Here is a 15218-nt window from a genome sequence, read left to right on the forward strand (position 1 = left end):
GATGGGCTCCTGAATGTTTGAAAATGTTGGTCTTAGTGTAAACAAGTGAAACATTTTTTGGACTTATTTTATTCTATATTTAAATGGTGGCTATTAAAACTGCTTAGAGCTTTGGAATATTTACAATTCCTGTGCAAGATGGGTAATGGGGTAGGGTGCTGATGAGACAGTTAAAGTTAGTGCAGTTTGTCACAAAGCTTTATCATGTACATGGAGTGTTTATGTACACCATACCAACTTGTAGTGGGTGGAGTACTTGCATCCCCGAACAAAACTTATATAGACAGGAGCAATAAATGTTCCATTTGCTTGAATACCTGTAACCTGTACTATCTTATTGTTTCAGTGACCAGGTATTTGAAATTGGAATATTGGATATCTTTGGGTTTGAGGAATTTCAAAAGAATACATATGAACAGGTAAGAAGCTTTATTTTGCTGGATTGATTGCAAGTATAAATGCTGTTTATCTGCTTTTATATTTTGAGCCAAAACAAGCATTTGCCCCAACTGAAAACAATGTCATACACAGGAGAAAAACTGCTCTTAAAATAAATTCTTCCCATTCTACCATTGTGGCTCTGAATTAAAATTCAGGCTTTGCAGAGTTAAAAGAATCTAGTAAACATCTAACATAATCACTTGAGAGAACAATAGTATCTGCTTTAAAAAATATTTTCAGAGAAGTACTTATTGCTGTCTGGTTTCTTGCTTATGGAACTGATACTTCAACTAGGTCAGTGAGTGGGAGGATAGTAGACTGGATTAGAAGTAAGATCAAGAGGTCTGCAGACGCTTTGGATAAAGAATAGAATGAAAATATCACATTATGTTCAGTGCTATTATTGGCAGATTCACCTCTGTATGACATTACAGCACGTGACTTTTTAAAAAGCTGAATTAAAACCATTGAAAATAAATTAATCTAGCATTCTGAATGCTTAAAAATCCATTTAAAATCAAACACTTTGTTAAAATTGTACAACTATGTGTTCACCTTTTAGCATCACTTGTTGGATCCAAAGATTTTCAGAACTGAATGTTTTACAAACCATAATGACCTCTGCCTGCAGAACTGAAAGAAGATGTCTGTTATTGTTCAGTTGTTCATTGTGTACTGCAGCAGCAAAGGAAAATTAAAGAAGTAGCAGGAAGGGAAGTTACTTCAGTAGCAAGAAAAGCCAAAGGGTTTATTATGCTGTGAAATCAGTGGAAATGTAGAGGTTGCTCTCTTCCCCCCAGTAAATTCTTTATTTTATGGATGGCTCAACTTTCTCTCCAGCTCTCTTTGATTCCCTCCAATTTGGCTTCTGACCTGTTCATACTCTCCTCCCCCGTCCCTGGTCAGCAATCTCTGCTAATCAGCATGGTGGAACCATGACTCAACCTACTCCCCATCCTTCCCCAACCTCAAGATGACATCTTTGGGCTCAGTATGCCTTGGGGAGTTATTAGGAAACAGTTCCTGAGCTTCTCTAAATGCAGAGATTACAACTCCCCCCAATCCTTGTGCAGACTGCACAAGAAGAGGTGGTCCTTCTTACTCCCTTCCATCTCCCCAACCCACTTCACACTTGTTTAAGGGCTGGGCAGAATCTCGTCCTTAACCTTTATCTGTAAGCACAGTCCATAGTATCAAGTCAAATGGACACTTGAGATATTAAAATTGAAAGGAGACAGAATTTTAAAGAGATTCTAATAAACATCAGGGATACCTTAATTAAACAGCCTGTATATTAATGTATACTATCTAAGTATTCCAATCTATTGCTTTTTCTACATAATACACACACTTCAGTCATATGAGAATTGAAAAACCCCTTGTAGGTTTTTCAACCCAAGCAGTGATTTCTAGGTGTTGTATGTTTTGCTTTGTATACAACAGACATAACATGTAGGAACCATACTGGCACACAGGGACCCAAATAATTGTGTTCACTAAATATACACACCAGGCAAGCCTAAGCTACATATGCCCTGCTGCCCTGGATAGATACTGACAGCTTCTAAACAAACACCATTGTGACTGCTATTGAAAGGCCATAAACTATTTTAAAGGGGTACTGTCCTACTCTTGTTCACTGTAGTAAGTGTTCAAATCACGTAGTCAGACATGATTATTGCAAGAGAGCACTGGGTCTTGGGGTGCAGGCACACATCCCAATGTGACTTTTACAGCTCTTGAATCGTTTAAGATCAGGGACTGCTGGGAGTTGTAGTGTGTAAACAGGACTCATGATGGCAGGTCAGCTGGAGAGTAGAAAAAAGGAAGGTTTCTCTGTTGGTCTTGGGAAGATGAGGGTTGAGGAAATACTCTGAGGGAAATCCTTCTCTGTGGACTGGGTAGGAGCCCTAGAGGGTAGCTAGGAAAGACTATCTAGTGGGAAGTGTGTGTTCTCTACTTATCCAGCTTGTGGAAAGTGGGGCAAGCGTCTGTTACCCACTGTTTTGTGTTATTTTGAATCTTTTTGTATTTTCTGTCTGTTATTAAAACCGGCTCTGAGAAAAGAGATGTGGAATTGAAAGTGAGTTTGGACTTTGTTTTGACTACCCTGGCTGGTGATCCACTTACAGTTATATGCTCACAACCAATTATGCATTATACAGTGACAGTATTGCTGTTTGAATCAATCTCCAGCTTCTTTATGCTACATAGTAATTTACACTTCTGCAAATACCAATTTCTTCTATAAAAATCGAGACATTAGAGCAGTAAGCAATAAAAGTAATTATATTAAAAGACACGGACCAGATCTTCCTATCTAATTGTACAATGGGGGCTTGATCCTGATTGGAGCCGCTGGCGATGACAGCAAGATGCAATCCAGTTTACAGATCCATTCAGTAGTAGGCTAGTTACTTGCCTTCAAAGGATCATCTTCTCTGAGATCAGGGAAAATGTTCTGAAAATGATTTCTGGCCTCCTCGTCAACTCAGCTATTTCTCTGGTCTGAGAAAAAGTGGGAAAACAGCTACTGATCATGCCTCTAAATATTAGCTTCTAGGATCTTAGCCCACATAAGAAGACTCAGATCCAGGTAAAAATTAATTATTGTAATTACCTCAAACTAGGATTTTTTAAATCAGACTTCACCACTCTCCCAGTTTCTTGATCCCACAAAGTATCTTCTTTTGGTTTAGTTCCAGGATTGGGATGCATCGTTAACTCTGTGGGCCAGAGGAAAGAAGTCACTACTTCCACTACATTCATAACTTGAAGGACACACAGTTGTGCTGTGCCTTTATCGGGCTATTTCTACTTTCAGAGTGTGCCAGAGAAGAAGGGAGACCCTGTCTTCCTCCTGGTTGACGTTCATACTTGTAATCAGGTAGCAGTTTCTTAGTTCTCGGGTATCTAAACTACAGTCCCTGCAGAATCCAGGAAATGGTGTTGGTTTCAGGCAAATGCTTTCGTGCAGAGCTAGTCAGCAGAAGCAGTGAAACTACAGTTCTGATTTCCAAACATCCTTGGACTATATTTCTCAGGGTTAGTGAAAAGGGGTTTTCAAACCATTTTCCCTTACTTTTAGAATTTTCCAATGTGGTAGTGCAGGGATCGGCAACCTTTGGCACGCGGCCTGTCAGGGAAATCTCTGGCAGGCCGGGACACGTTTTTATCTTCTGCGTCCGTGGGTTCAGCCAATCATAGCTCCCATTGGCTGCAGTTTGGCGTTCCAGGCCAATGGGGACTGCAGGAAGCGGCGTGGGCCAAGGGATGTGCTGGCCGCTGCTTCCCACAGCCCCTGTTGGGCTGGAATGGCAAACTGCGGCCACTGGATGCTGTGATTGGCCAAATCTGCGGATGCTGCGGGTAAACAAACTGTCCTGGCCTGCCAGCGGTTTTCCTTGATGGGCCACATGCCAAAGGTTGCCGATTCCTGTGGTAGAGTCCTGGTTGGAGCAGCACTCCTTGTGAACCTTTCAGGCACCCCAACATGACCAGAGGTCTCCCCAGGAGGAAGAAGTCTCTGTCTCCAGTGTTCACTGAGGCGGACTCCAGCCAACTAGCTAACTGTCCCTTCCCTCAGGGGGCTTGGAGGGGTTTAGCCCTGAAATATTCTAAAACAAAAAGCAAACCCAATACTGAGCCTCCCACCAGTCTTCCCACTCTGCCATTTCCATCCGGCTTGATAACTTCTGAAAGCAAGACGATTATGACTGGGCACTAACTAGCAGATGAGTTTTACAGATCACATAAAAGAAGAAAGCTTCAACGTTAAAATCAGTATTGGGTATGCTGTTTCACTTGTATTTGTTTAGCATCAATAGTTTAAACCACATAAATCTTCTCAATAGTAGGTCAAGTCATTCTTTCTGGAACAATGTTAGCACATAAATAACTAATGGTAACTGCAGTAGAGGTTGATAGTAGAAAACCATTGCATCACAAGTTCAAAAACTGATAGTGTAATAATAATGCAAGAAGACACAGGCTAAGAGCATTACTGCTCACTGGAAATTACATTTCCAATATAAGATCAAGAGAATCATGGAATAATTTGCTCCATAAACTTAAAAACTCCTTTAAAAATGTCCCGATGCATGTTTATAGCTTATATGGTCATGTGACCCTCTCTGTCGGTAGCAGTAGTCTGGGAATAACAGTAGCAGCACTTTTCAGTGAAAGGTAAGTGACTCATTTTTCCCTCACTTCTACAGTTTGTCCTTTTATGTTTTGTTCTGTTCTGTTTTCATTTTACTCCCCCTAAATAGTGCAGGTATCCACTTTTGCCCTGGGGGTGTTTAATATTATCTTATTTATTATGCCTGTTACCCCCAAAAGTCCCAGTTAAGAGTGAGGCCTAACTGTGCTAGAAGCTGTACAAGCACATAAGTAGAAAGTTCTCCTTGCCCAAAAGAGTGTGCAATCGAGAAGACACAGCCAATGATTCTAAGAGTATGTCTACACTATGAAATTAGGTCGAATTTATAGAAGTCGGGTTTTTAGAAATCGTTTTTATATATTCGAGTTTGTCTGTCCCCACAGAAAATGCTGTAAGTGCATTAAGTGCATTAACTCGGCAGAGTGCTTCCACAGTACCGTGGCAAGCGTCAACTTCCGGAGTGTTGCACTGTGGGTAGCTATCCCACAGTTCCCGCAGTCTCCGCTGCCCATTGGAATTCTGGGTTGAGATCCCAATGCCTGATGGGGCTAAAACATTGTCGTGGGTGGTTCTGGGAACATATCGTCAGTCCCCCGTTCCCTCCCTCCCTCCGTGAAAGCAGCAGCAGACAATCGTTTCGCGCCTTTTTTCTTGAGTTACCTATGCAGACGCCATACCATGGCAAGCAGGGAGCCTGCTCAGGTAACCATCACCGTATGTCTCCTGGGTGCTGGCAGATGTGGTACTGTATTGCTACACAGCAGCAGCAACCCCTTGCCTTGTGGCAGCAGACGGTGCAGTAGTACTGGTAGCCGTCATCGTCATGTCCGAGGTGCTCCTGGCCACGTCGGGCAGACATGGGTGCAGGGACTACATTAGAAGTGACTTGACCAGGTCATTCTCTTTAGTCCTGCAGTCAGTCCATCTTACGGTGAGCAGGCAGGCGATACGGATTGTAAGCAGTCCTACTGTACCATCTTCTGCCAGGCAGGCAAGAGATGAGGATGGCTAGCAGTCCTACTGCACCGTCTTCTGCCGAGCAGCCATGAGATGTGGATGGCTTGCAGTCCTGCACCGTCTGCTGCCAGCCAAAGATGTAAAAGATAGATGGAGTGGATCAAAACAAGAAATAGACCAGATTTGTTTTGTACTCATTTGCTTCTCCCGCTCCCCCATCTAGGGGACTCATTCCGCAGTCACTCACAGAGAAGGTGCAGCGAGGTAAATCTAGCCATGTATCAATCAGAGGCCAGACCAACCTGCTTGTTCCAATAAGAACAATTACTTAGGTGCACCATTTCTTATTGGAACCCTCCGTGAAGTCCTGCCTGAAATACTCATTGATGTAAAGCCACCCCCTTTGTTGATTTTAATTCCCTGTAAGCCAACCCTGTAAGCCATGTCGTCAGTCGCCCCTCCCTCCATCAGAGCAACGGCAGACAATCGTTCCGCCCTTTTTTCTGTGCGGACGCCATACCAAGGCAAGCATGGAGGCCGCTCAGCTCACTTTGGCAATTAGGAGCACATTAAACACCACACACATTATCCAGCAGTATATGCAGCACCAGAACCTGGCAGAGCGATACCGGGCAAGGAGGCGACGTCAGCACGGTCACGTGAGTGATCAGGACATGGACACAGATTTCTCTCAAAGCATGGGCCCTGCCAATGCATGCATCATGGTGCTAATGGGGAAGGTTCATGCTGTGGAATGCCGATTCTGGGCTTGGGAAACAAGTACAGACTGGTGGGACCGCATAGTGTTGCAGGTCTGGGACAATTCCCAGTGGCTGTGAAACTTTCGCATGCATAAGGGCACTTTCATGGAACTTTGTGACTTCCTTTCCCCTGCCCTGAAGTGCATGAATACCAAGATGAGAGCAGCCCTCACAGTTGAGAAGCGCGTGGCGATAGCCCTGTGGAAGCTTGCAACGTCAGACAGCTACCGGTCAGTTGGGAATCAATTTGGAGTGGGCAAATCTACTGTGGGGGCTGCTGTGATGCAAGTAGCCCATGCAATCAAAGATCTGCTGATATCAAGGGTAGTGACCCTGGAAAATGTGCAGGTCATAGTGGATGGCTTTGCTGCAATGGGATTCCCTAACTGTGGTGGGGCCATAGAGGGAAAGCATATCCCTATCTTGGCACCGGAGCACCAAGCAGGCGAGTACATAAACTGCAAGGGGTACTTTTCAATAGTGCTGCAAGCTTTGGTGGATCACAAGGGACGTTTCACCAACATCAACGTGGGATGGCCGGGAAAGGTACATGACGCTCGCATCTTCAGGAACTCTGGTCTGTTTCAAAAGCTGCAGGAAGGGACTTTATTCCCAGACCAGAAAATAACTGTTGGGGATGTTGAAATGCCTACAGTTATCCTTGGGGACCCAGCCTACCCCTTAATGTCATGGCTCATGAAGCTGTACACAGGCAGCCTGGTCAGTAGTCAGGAGCTGTTCAACTACAGGCTGAGCAAGTGCAGAATGGTGGTAGAATGTGCATTTGGACGTTTAAAGGCGCGCTGGCGCAGTTTACTGACTCGTTTAGACCTCAGCAAAACCAATATTCCCACTGTTATTACTGCTTGCTGTGTGCTCCAGAATATCTGTGAGAGTAAGGGGGAGACGTTTATGGCGGGGTGGGAGGTTGAGGCAAATTGCCTGGCTGCTGGTTACGCGCAGCCAGACACCAGGGAGGTTAGAAGAGCACAGGAGGGCGCGGTACGCATCAGAGAAGCTTTGAAAACCAGTTTCATGACTGGACAGGCTACGGTGTGAAAGTTCTGTTTGTTTCTCCTTGATGAAACACCCGGCCCTTGGTTCACTCTACTTCCCTGTAAGCTAACCACCCTCCCCTCCTCCCTTCGATCACCGTTTGCAGAGGCAATAAAGTCATTGTTGCTTCACATTCATGCATTCTTTATTCATTCATCACACAAATAGGGGGATTACTACAAAGGTAGCCCAGGAGGGGTGGTGGAGGAGGGAAGGAAAATGCCACACAGCACTTTAATACAATTAATTTAATACAATGTATTGAATGCCAGCCTTCTGTTTTTTGGGCAATCCTCTGTGGTGGAGTTGCTGGGTGGCCAGAGGCCCCCCCACCACATTCTTGGGCGTCTGGGTGAGGAGACTATGGAACTTGGGGAGGAGGGCGGTTGGTTACACAGGGGCTGTAGTGGCAGTCTGTGCTCCAGCTGCCTTTGCTGCAGCTCGACCATACACTGGAGCATACTGGTTTGATCCTCCAGCAGCCTCAGCATTGAATCCTGCCTCCTCTCATCACGCTGCCACCACATTTGAGCTTCAGCCCTGTCTTCAGCCCACCACTTACTCTCTTCAGCCTGCCACCTCTCTTCCCGGTCATTTTGTGCTTTCCTGCACTCTGACACTATTTGCCTCCATGCATTCGTCTGTGCTCTGTCAGTGTGGGAGGACAGCATGAGCTCAGAGAACATTTCATCACGAGTGCGTTTTTTTTTCTTTCTAATCTTCACTAGCCTCTGGGAACGAGAAGATTCTGTGATCATTGAAACACATGCAGCCGGTGGAGAAAAAAAAAGGGACAGCGGTATTTAAAATGACACATTTTATAAAACAGTGGCTACACTCTTTCAGGGTAAACTTTGCTGTTAACATTACATACATAGCACATGTGCTTTCGTTACAAGGTCGCATTTTGCCTCCCCCCACCGTGTGGCTACCCCCTCAATCCTCCCCTCTCCCCGTGGCTAACAGCGGGGAACATTTCTGTTCAGCCACAGGCAAACAGCCCAGCAGGAACGGGCACCTCTGAGTGTCCCCTGAAGAAAAGCACCCTATTTCAACCAGGTGACCATGAATGATATCTCACTCTCCTGAGGATAACACAGAGAGATAAAGAACGGATGTTGTTTGAATGCCAGCAAACATACACTGCAATGCTTTTTGTACAATGATTCCCGAGTACGTGTTACTGGCCTGGAGTGGTAAAGTGTCCTACCATGGAGGACGCAATAAGGCTGCCGTCCCCAGAAACCTTTTGCAAAGGCTTTGGGAGTACATCCAGGAGAGCCGCGAATGTCAGGGCAAATTAATCCTTTCACATGCTTGCTTTTAAACCATGTATAGTATTTTAAAAGGTACACTCACCGGAGGTCCCTTCTCCTCCTGCTGGGTCCAGGAGGTAGCCTTGGGTGGGTTCGGGGGGTACTGGCTCCAGGTCCAGGGTGAGAAACAATTCCTGGCTGTCAGGAAAACCGGTTTCTCCACTTGCTTGCTGTGAGCTATCTACAACCTCATCATCATCATCTTCTTCTTGTCCCCAAAACCTGCTTCCGTGTTGCCTCCATCTCCATTGAAGGAGTCAAACAACACGGCTGGGGTAGTGGTGGCTGAACCCCCTAAAATGGCATGCAGCTCATCGTAGAAGCAGCATGTTTGGGGCTCTGACCCGGAGCGGTCATTCGCCTCTCTGGTTTTCTGGTAGGCTTGCCTCAGCTCCTTAAGTTTCACGCGGCACTGCTTCGGGTCCCTGTTATGGCCTCTGTCCTTCATGCCCTGGGAGATTTTGACAAAGGTTTTGGCATTTCGAAAACTGGAACGGAGTTCTGATAGCACGGATTCCTCTCCCCATACAGCGATCAGATCCCGTACCTCCCGTTCAGTCCATGCTGGAGCTCTTTTGCGATTCTGGGACTCCATCATGGTCACCTCTGCTGATGAGCTCTGCATGGTCACCTGCAGCTTGCCACGCTGGCCAAACAGGAAATGAGATTCAAAAGTTCGCGGTTCTTTTCCTGTCTACCTGGCCAGTGCATCTGAGTTGAGAGTGCCGTCCAGAGCGGTCACAATGGAGCACTCTGGGATAGCTCCCGGAGGCCAATACCGTCGAATTGTGTCCACAGTACCCCAAATTCGACCTGGCAAGGCCGATTTAAGCGCTAATCCACTTGTCAGGGGTGGAGTAAGGAAATCGATTTTAAGAGCCCTTTAAGTCGAAAAAAAGGGCTTCATCGTGTGGACGGGTGCAGGTTTACATCGATTTAACGCTGCTAAATTCGACCTAAAGTCCTAGTGTAGACCAGGGCTAAGAAGCAATGGGAGGGAGGGTGGCTGAGGTTATTTATTGTTATTATTTATGCCATTTTCCCAAAATATTTGTTTCCTACACTGTTGCCAAGAAGCCCAAAAAGCTTCAGAAGAACCAGGCATGGTGCTCCAAGAGTAAGATTCACATTACCTGTTTAAAGTCCGAGTACCAGCACTAGCGACAAGTTTGGATAATTTCTGGTGGTGCCCAGAACGGGTCCAAGTCCCGCCCCTCACCCTCCGCCGAAGGCTCTGGGAGGGAATTTGGGTGTGGGGTATGGACTTTGGGATGGGGCAGGGGGTTGGGGTGTAGGAGGGGGTCAGATTGTCAGCACTTACCTCGGGCAGTGCCAGCTCCCGAAGCGGCCCGCACACCCCTCTGAGCAGGGGCTCAGGGGCCACAGAGACCTGCTGGCCGCTTCCAGGAGCGGCATGGGATGGCCGGGCAGGAAGCTGCCTTAGTCCCGCTGCACTGGTGCTAGCGGCAGCAGCAGCTGCTAGGGGTCCCCAGCCTGGGCCCTTTTAAATCACCTGGGGGCGGCAGGTGGGGTCAGGAGACGCTCTGGGGAAGTCACGCAGGGGTGGCAGGTGGGGCCAGGGGAGAGATCCGGCCCCCAAAATTGGTGGAGCCCGTCCCCCGGGCCCTGAATATTCCTGGAGCCCGGGCACCACGGGCCCATATAACTCGCCGCCCCTGAGTACCAGGGCTTTATACAGAGGTTGGAAAGGGAGAAATCATCATCCACAATCTGAGATTAGGACAAATGTATTGTACCACAGCCCTTCCTTTCTCCTGCACCACTAATCCAGGCAATAGACTGGAATAACAATGGTGTTTAGTTGTTGAATAGCACTTTTCATCTCCAGACTTCCAAATGCTTTACAAAGGAGGGTATGTATCATAACTTTCATGTCACTGATGGGAAAGTAGAGGCACAGAGAGGTTAAGGAACGTGCCCAAGGTTATACAACAGGTGACAGAACAAGGCACAGGATCCAGATGTCTTGACTCTCGGTTCCATGCTCTATCCCCTGGACTGTGCTGCACCACCACTTGGGTGGAGCATTAGGGTCACAGGACAAACATGGGTCCTGTGACTCCTCTCTGGATCGTGCTGCACTTTTCATCAGCCTGTGTGTTTGGGGTCGGTTCAGAGCCATCTTCAGGCATGCAGGAAATGCATAGGTCTACCTTCATGGCTGCTCCATTCAGGTTCCCCCTTCATAGTTACAACATGGAATTTAAGTGGCATAGAAGGTCTTGCACAGGCTAATCAGAATTTCAAAGGAATTTCACCATAAATGCACCAATAAGTGGGGAAAAAAATTACATTTCTCAGTGTGTTTCCTCTTCAGTTACAGCTCGCTGAGACTTTAGTGTTTTAGGATTCAATCATGTGACCTATCTTAGTCAATACAGTCGTTAAACCTATTTTAGATTACCTGTCCAATTGCCTCAGCTAGTTTCTGCAAATCTAAGAGTGTAAATTCATTGTATATTATGTCGGTAGATAGATGTAAAAAGAGAAGATGTTACATGACTCAACAGAGAACATCAGTTATATTTTACCAATTATCCATTGGCTTTACTACAGAGTGTATGGCAGATCCACGTGTAATTCTTTAGAGGTCGTGTGAACAAGTGACATAGTGTTATCTGCTCAGCTCTGCAAGAATTCCCACATTTTTTTTCAGAGACCATATGCACAGGTAAGCAGTGGTGTAGCCATCATCCTGCTAGCTTCTGCATCAGCCAGCAGAGCTAGGCAAGCCCTGGGGCAGCAGAATGGGACAGGGTGCACAATGGTTACAATGCTGTTGCTGCTGTGGGAGATAAGAGACAATACAGTGGCCATGAGCACAATGCCTCAAGGAGCAGCTGCAAGTATTTCACTCCCCTCACTCCAAATGTAACAAGTGGCTTAAAGCTCCATTTTGGTCTTTAACAGGGTAAAAATAATATTTGTCATTTAAGTCAAGATCTACCACCCTACATTCACAATAAGGTTTTAATGTCTTATTCTTTACCTTGTACTTGGATCTGATTATCTCACCTCTTTCTACACCATCTCTCTACTGCCCTGGCCATTTCTCTCTGCTGCCGACCCAATCGCTTTGATCTGTTGCTTAATTACTATTAGGACATGTCTAACCTCCCAAGAAACCAATTATTTTGAAAGGTGGACATATCAAAGTGTATACTAGGTACCCAGCATTAAAATATGTCTTTTTTTTATGTCGGGCACATCATATCTGGAAATAAAATAAGTTATCTGAAACTTCGGTTTACCAACTAGATTGTGTTTGTGATGGATGGAATACCATAGAAAGGAAATGACCAACAAAATTGTAATTCATTTATCTTCAAAATAACGTAGAGAAATATTCTGCTCCTTGCTGGAGCACTCTGCAGGTCACTGATATTTATATTAGAAGCTTAACACAATATTTGGTTTCCTTTGCACTATATTTCTGGCACAAAGAACTGGTTAAAATTTTGAAACTGGAAAGCAGCTTGGGTTACAGTGATCATGAAATGATAAAGTCCATGATTCTAAAGAATGGTAGGAGGTAAAACATCACAATAAAGAAAATGGATGTCAAGAAGGCAGACTTTAGCAAACTCAGGGAGTTGGTAGATAAGATCCCCTTGGGAAGCAACTCTAAGGGGGAAAACAGTTCAAGAGAATTGGCAGTTTTTCAAAGAGATATTTTTAAGGGCACAAGAGCAAACTATCCCACTTTGTAGGAAAAGTAGGAATTATGGCAAGAGACCAACCTGGCTAACCAGGAGATCTTCAGTGATCTGAAACTCAAAAAAAAAAAAAATCCTACAAAAAGTGGAAACTAGATCAAATTACAAAGGATGAATGTAAACAAATAACACAAATATGTAGGGACAAAATTAGAAAAGCCAAGTTATGAAACGAGATTAAACTAGCTAGAAACATAAAGGGTAACAAGAAAACATTCTACAATACATTAGAAACCTGAGCAAGACCACAAATAGGGTAGGCCTGTTACTCAATGAAGGGAGAAAGGCAATAATAGAAAATGTGGAAGTGGCAGACGTGGCAAATGACTTTTTTGTTTCAGTTTTCACCAAAAAGTTTCATAGCAATTGGACATCTAACATAGTGTGTGCCAGTGAAAATTAGGTAGGATCAGAGGGGAAAGAACAAGTTAAAAATTACGTAGACAAATTAGTTGTTTTCAAGTCACCAGGGCCTTGTGAAATACCTTCTAGAATACTAAAGGAGCTGACCGAGGAGATATCAGAGCAATTAGTGATAATTTTTGAAAAATCTTGGAAGATGGGAGAGATTCCTTAAGAATGGCAGAAGGCAGATATAGTGCCAATCTATAAAAAGGGAAATGAAAACCCAGGGAATTACAGACCAGTGAGCTTACCTTCAGTACACAGAAAGATAATGGACCAAATAATTAAACTATCAATTTGCAAACACCTAGAAGATAATAAGGTGCTAGAAACAGTCAGCATAGATTTGTCAAGAACAAAACATGCCAAACCTACCTAATAACTTTCGTTGACAGCCTTGTGTATAGGGGGGAAGCGGTAAATGTGGTATATCTTGACTTTGGTAAGGTTTTTGATACTGTCTTACATGATCTTCTCATAAACAAACTAGGAAAATATAACCCAAAGGGAGCTACTATAAGGTGGGTGCATAACTGGTTGGAAAATATTCCCAGAGAATGATTATTAGTGACTCACAGTCAAGGTGGAAGGGCATATCCAGTGGAGTCCCGCCAGGATCCGTTCTGGATCTGGTTCTGCTCAATATCTTCATAAATGATATAAATAATGGTATAGTGAGTACACTTATAAAGTCTGTGGATGATATCAAGCTGGGAGGGGTTGCAAGTGCTATGGAGGGTAGGATTAAAATTCAAAATGATCTGGACAAACTGGAGAAATGGTCTGAAGTAAATAGGGTGAAATTCAATATGGACAAATGCAAAGTACTCCACTTGGGAAGGAACAATTAGTTGCACACATACAAAATGGGAAATGACTGCCTAGGAAGGAGTACTGTGGAAAGAGATCTGGGGATAATAGTAGATCACAAGCTAAATATGTGTCAACAGTGTAACACTGTTGCAAAAAAAGCAAACATCATTCTGGGATGTATTAGCAGGTGTGTTGTAAGCAAGACACAAGAAGTAATTCTTCTGCTTTACTCCACGCTGATTAGGCCTCAACTGGAGTATTGTGTCCCGTTCTGGCACAACATTTCAGGAAAGATATGGACAAATTGGAGAAAGTCAGAGAAGAGCAACAAAAATTATTTAAGATCTAGAAAACATGACCTCTGAGGGAAGATTGAAAAAACTGGGTTTGTTTAGTCTGGAGAAGACAAGACTGGGGGGCGGGAGGGGGGGAACATATGAGAACAGTTTTCAAGTACATAAAAGGTTGTTACAAGGAGGAGGGAGAAAATGTGTTCTCTTTAATCTCTGAGGATAGGACAAGAAGCAATGGGCTTAAATTACAGCAAGGGCGATTTAGGTTGGACATTAAAATAAACTTCCTAACTGTCAGGGTGGTTAAGCACTGGAATAAATTGCCTAGGGAGGTTGTGGAATTTCTGTCACTGGAGATATTTAAGAGGATGTTAGACAAACACCTGTCCAGGGATGGTCTGGATCATACTTAATTCTGCCTGGAGTGCAGGGAACTGCAGTAGATGACTTCTCAAGGTCCCCTCCATTCACACGATTTTATGTTTCTGTGAAATGGCAAATGACACCACGAGCAACATGATTTCCTAGCAAGATGAAATGTTTCCCCAAAGGACTATAAGGATATTGTTTAACATGGGAGTTGAATCTGCACAGAAGAGAGAAAAGTTTTGTTTTGTAGAGGGTTCGCTTCTGTTGAATCTCAGGGTGCAAGCTACTATTAATTGTTTTGTTTCTATAATGTGTCTGGGTGGGATAGGTACCTCTTTATTCTATTTTATACATCCATAGTAACAATAGGATTTAAAAACCCTTTATTTAAGGATTTTTTGTGACAAATAAACAAACCTAATGGGATTTACAATGCAGAAAAATATATCTTTCTCTTATGCCACCAGGCATAGAGTCTGGTTTTGAGATCATAATAGATTTCTGCTATTGGCATCAGTGGGAGCATATGCCTACTTACTGCAACAAGGTATTAATGATGCGTAATATATGGTTGTCTGAAGGCAGGTATATTTTATTTCATTTGAATATAAGGAACAAACTATTATATAGGACACTACTGCTGTATAAAGCAATAATAATGAATACAAAACTAAGACAAATGCATAACAAATAAAGACTAATACAGGAATTCCAAATAAATTATTAGAAACTGATTCTATTAATGGAATACATAAAATATATAGTTAGAGCTGGCTGGAGAATGACAATTCCATTTCCCGACAACTTTTGAAGATCACAACAAAAAAATTAATTCCACATAGGACCAAAAATAATCTGATTAATCTCTCTCTTTCCCCACTCCTATATCTATTTATATATTCAAAGTT

The 15218-nt window shown here is 44.0% G+C and overlaps 1 protein-coding gene across 6 annotated transcripts in view; it reads left to right on the plus strand.

Annotated features, from left to right (window-relative positions):
- The window catches only part of MYO16 (myosin XVI), a 610604-nt gene that overhangs the window by 447049 nt on the left and 148337 nt on the right, over nucleotides 1-15218 (plus strand). For all 6 annotated transcript variants that reach the window (XM_073349543.2, XM_078853554.1, XM_073349529.2 and 3 more), the window contains one exon: nucleotides 347-419. In XM_073349543.2, coding sequence (XP_073205644.1) covers nucleotides 347-419 — 73 coding nt within the window. The remainder of the gene's footprint in view (nucleotides 1-346; nucleotides 420-15218) is intronic.

This window comes from Lepidochelys kempii, chromosome 1 (genome assembly GCF_965140285.1).
Source record: "Lepidochelys kempii isolate rLepKem1 chromosome 1, rLepKem1.hap1, whole genome shotgun sequence".
In the NCBI taxonomy this organism is placed as follows: Eukaryota; Metazoa; Chordata; order Testudines; family Cheloniidae; genus Lepidochelys; species Lepidochelys kempii.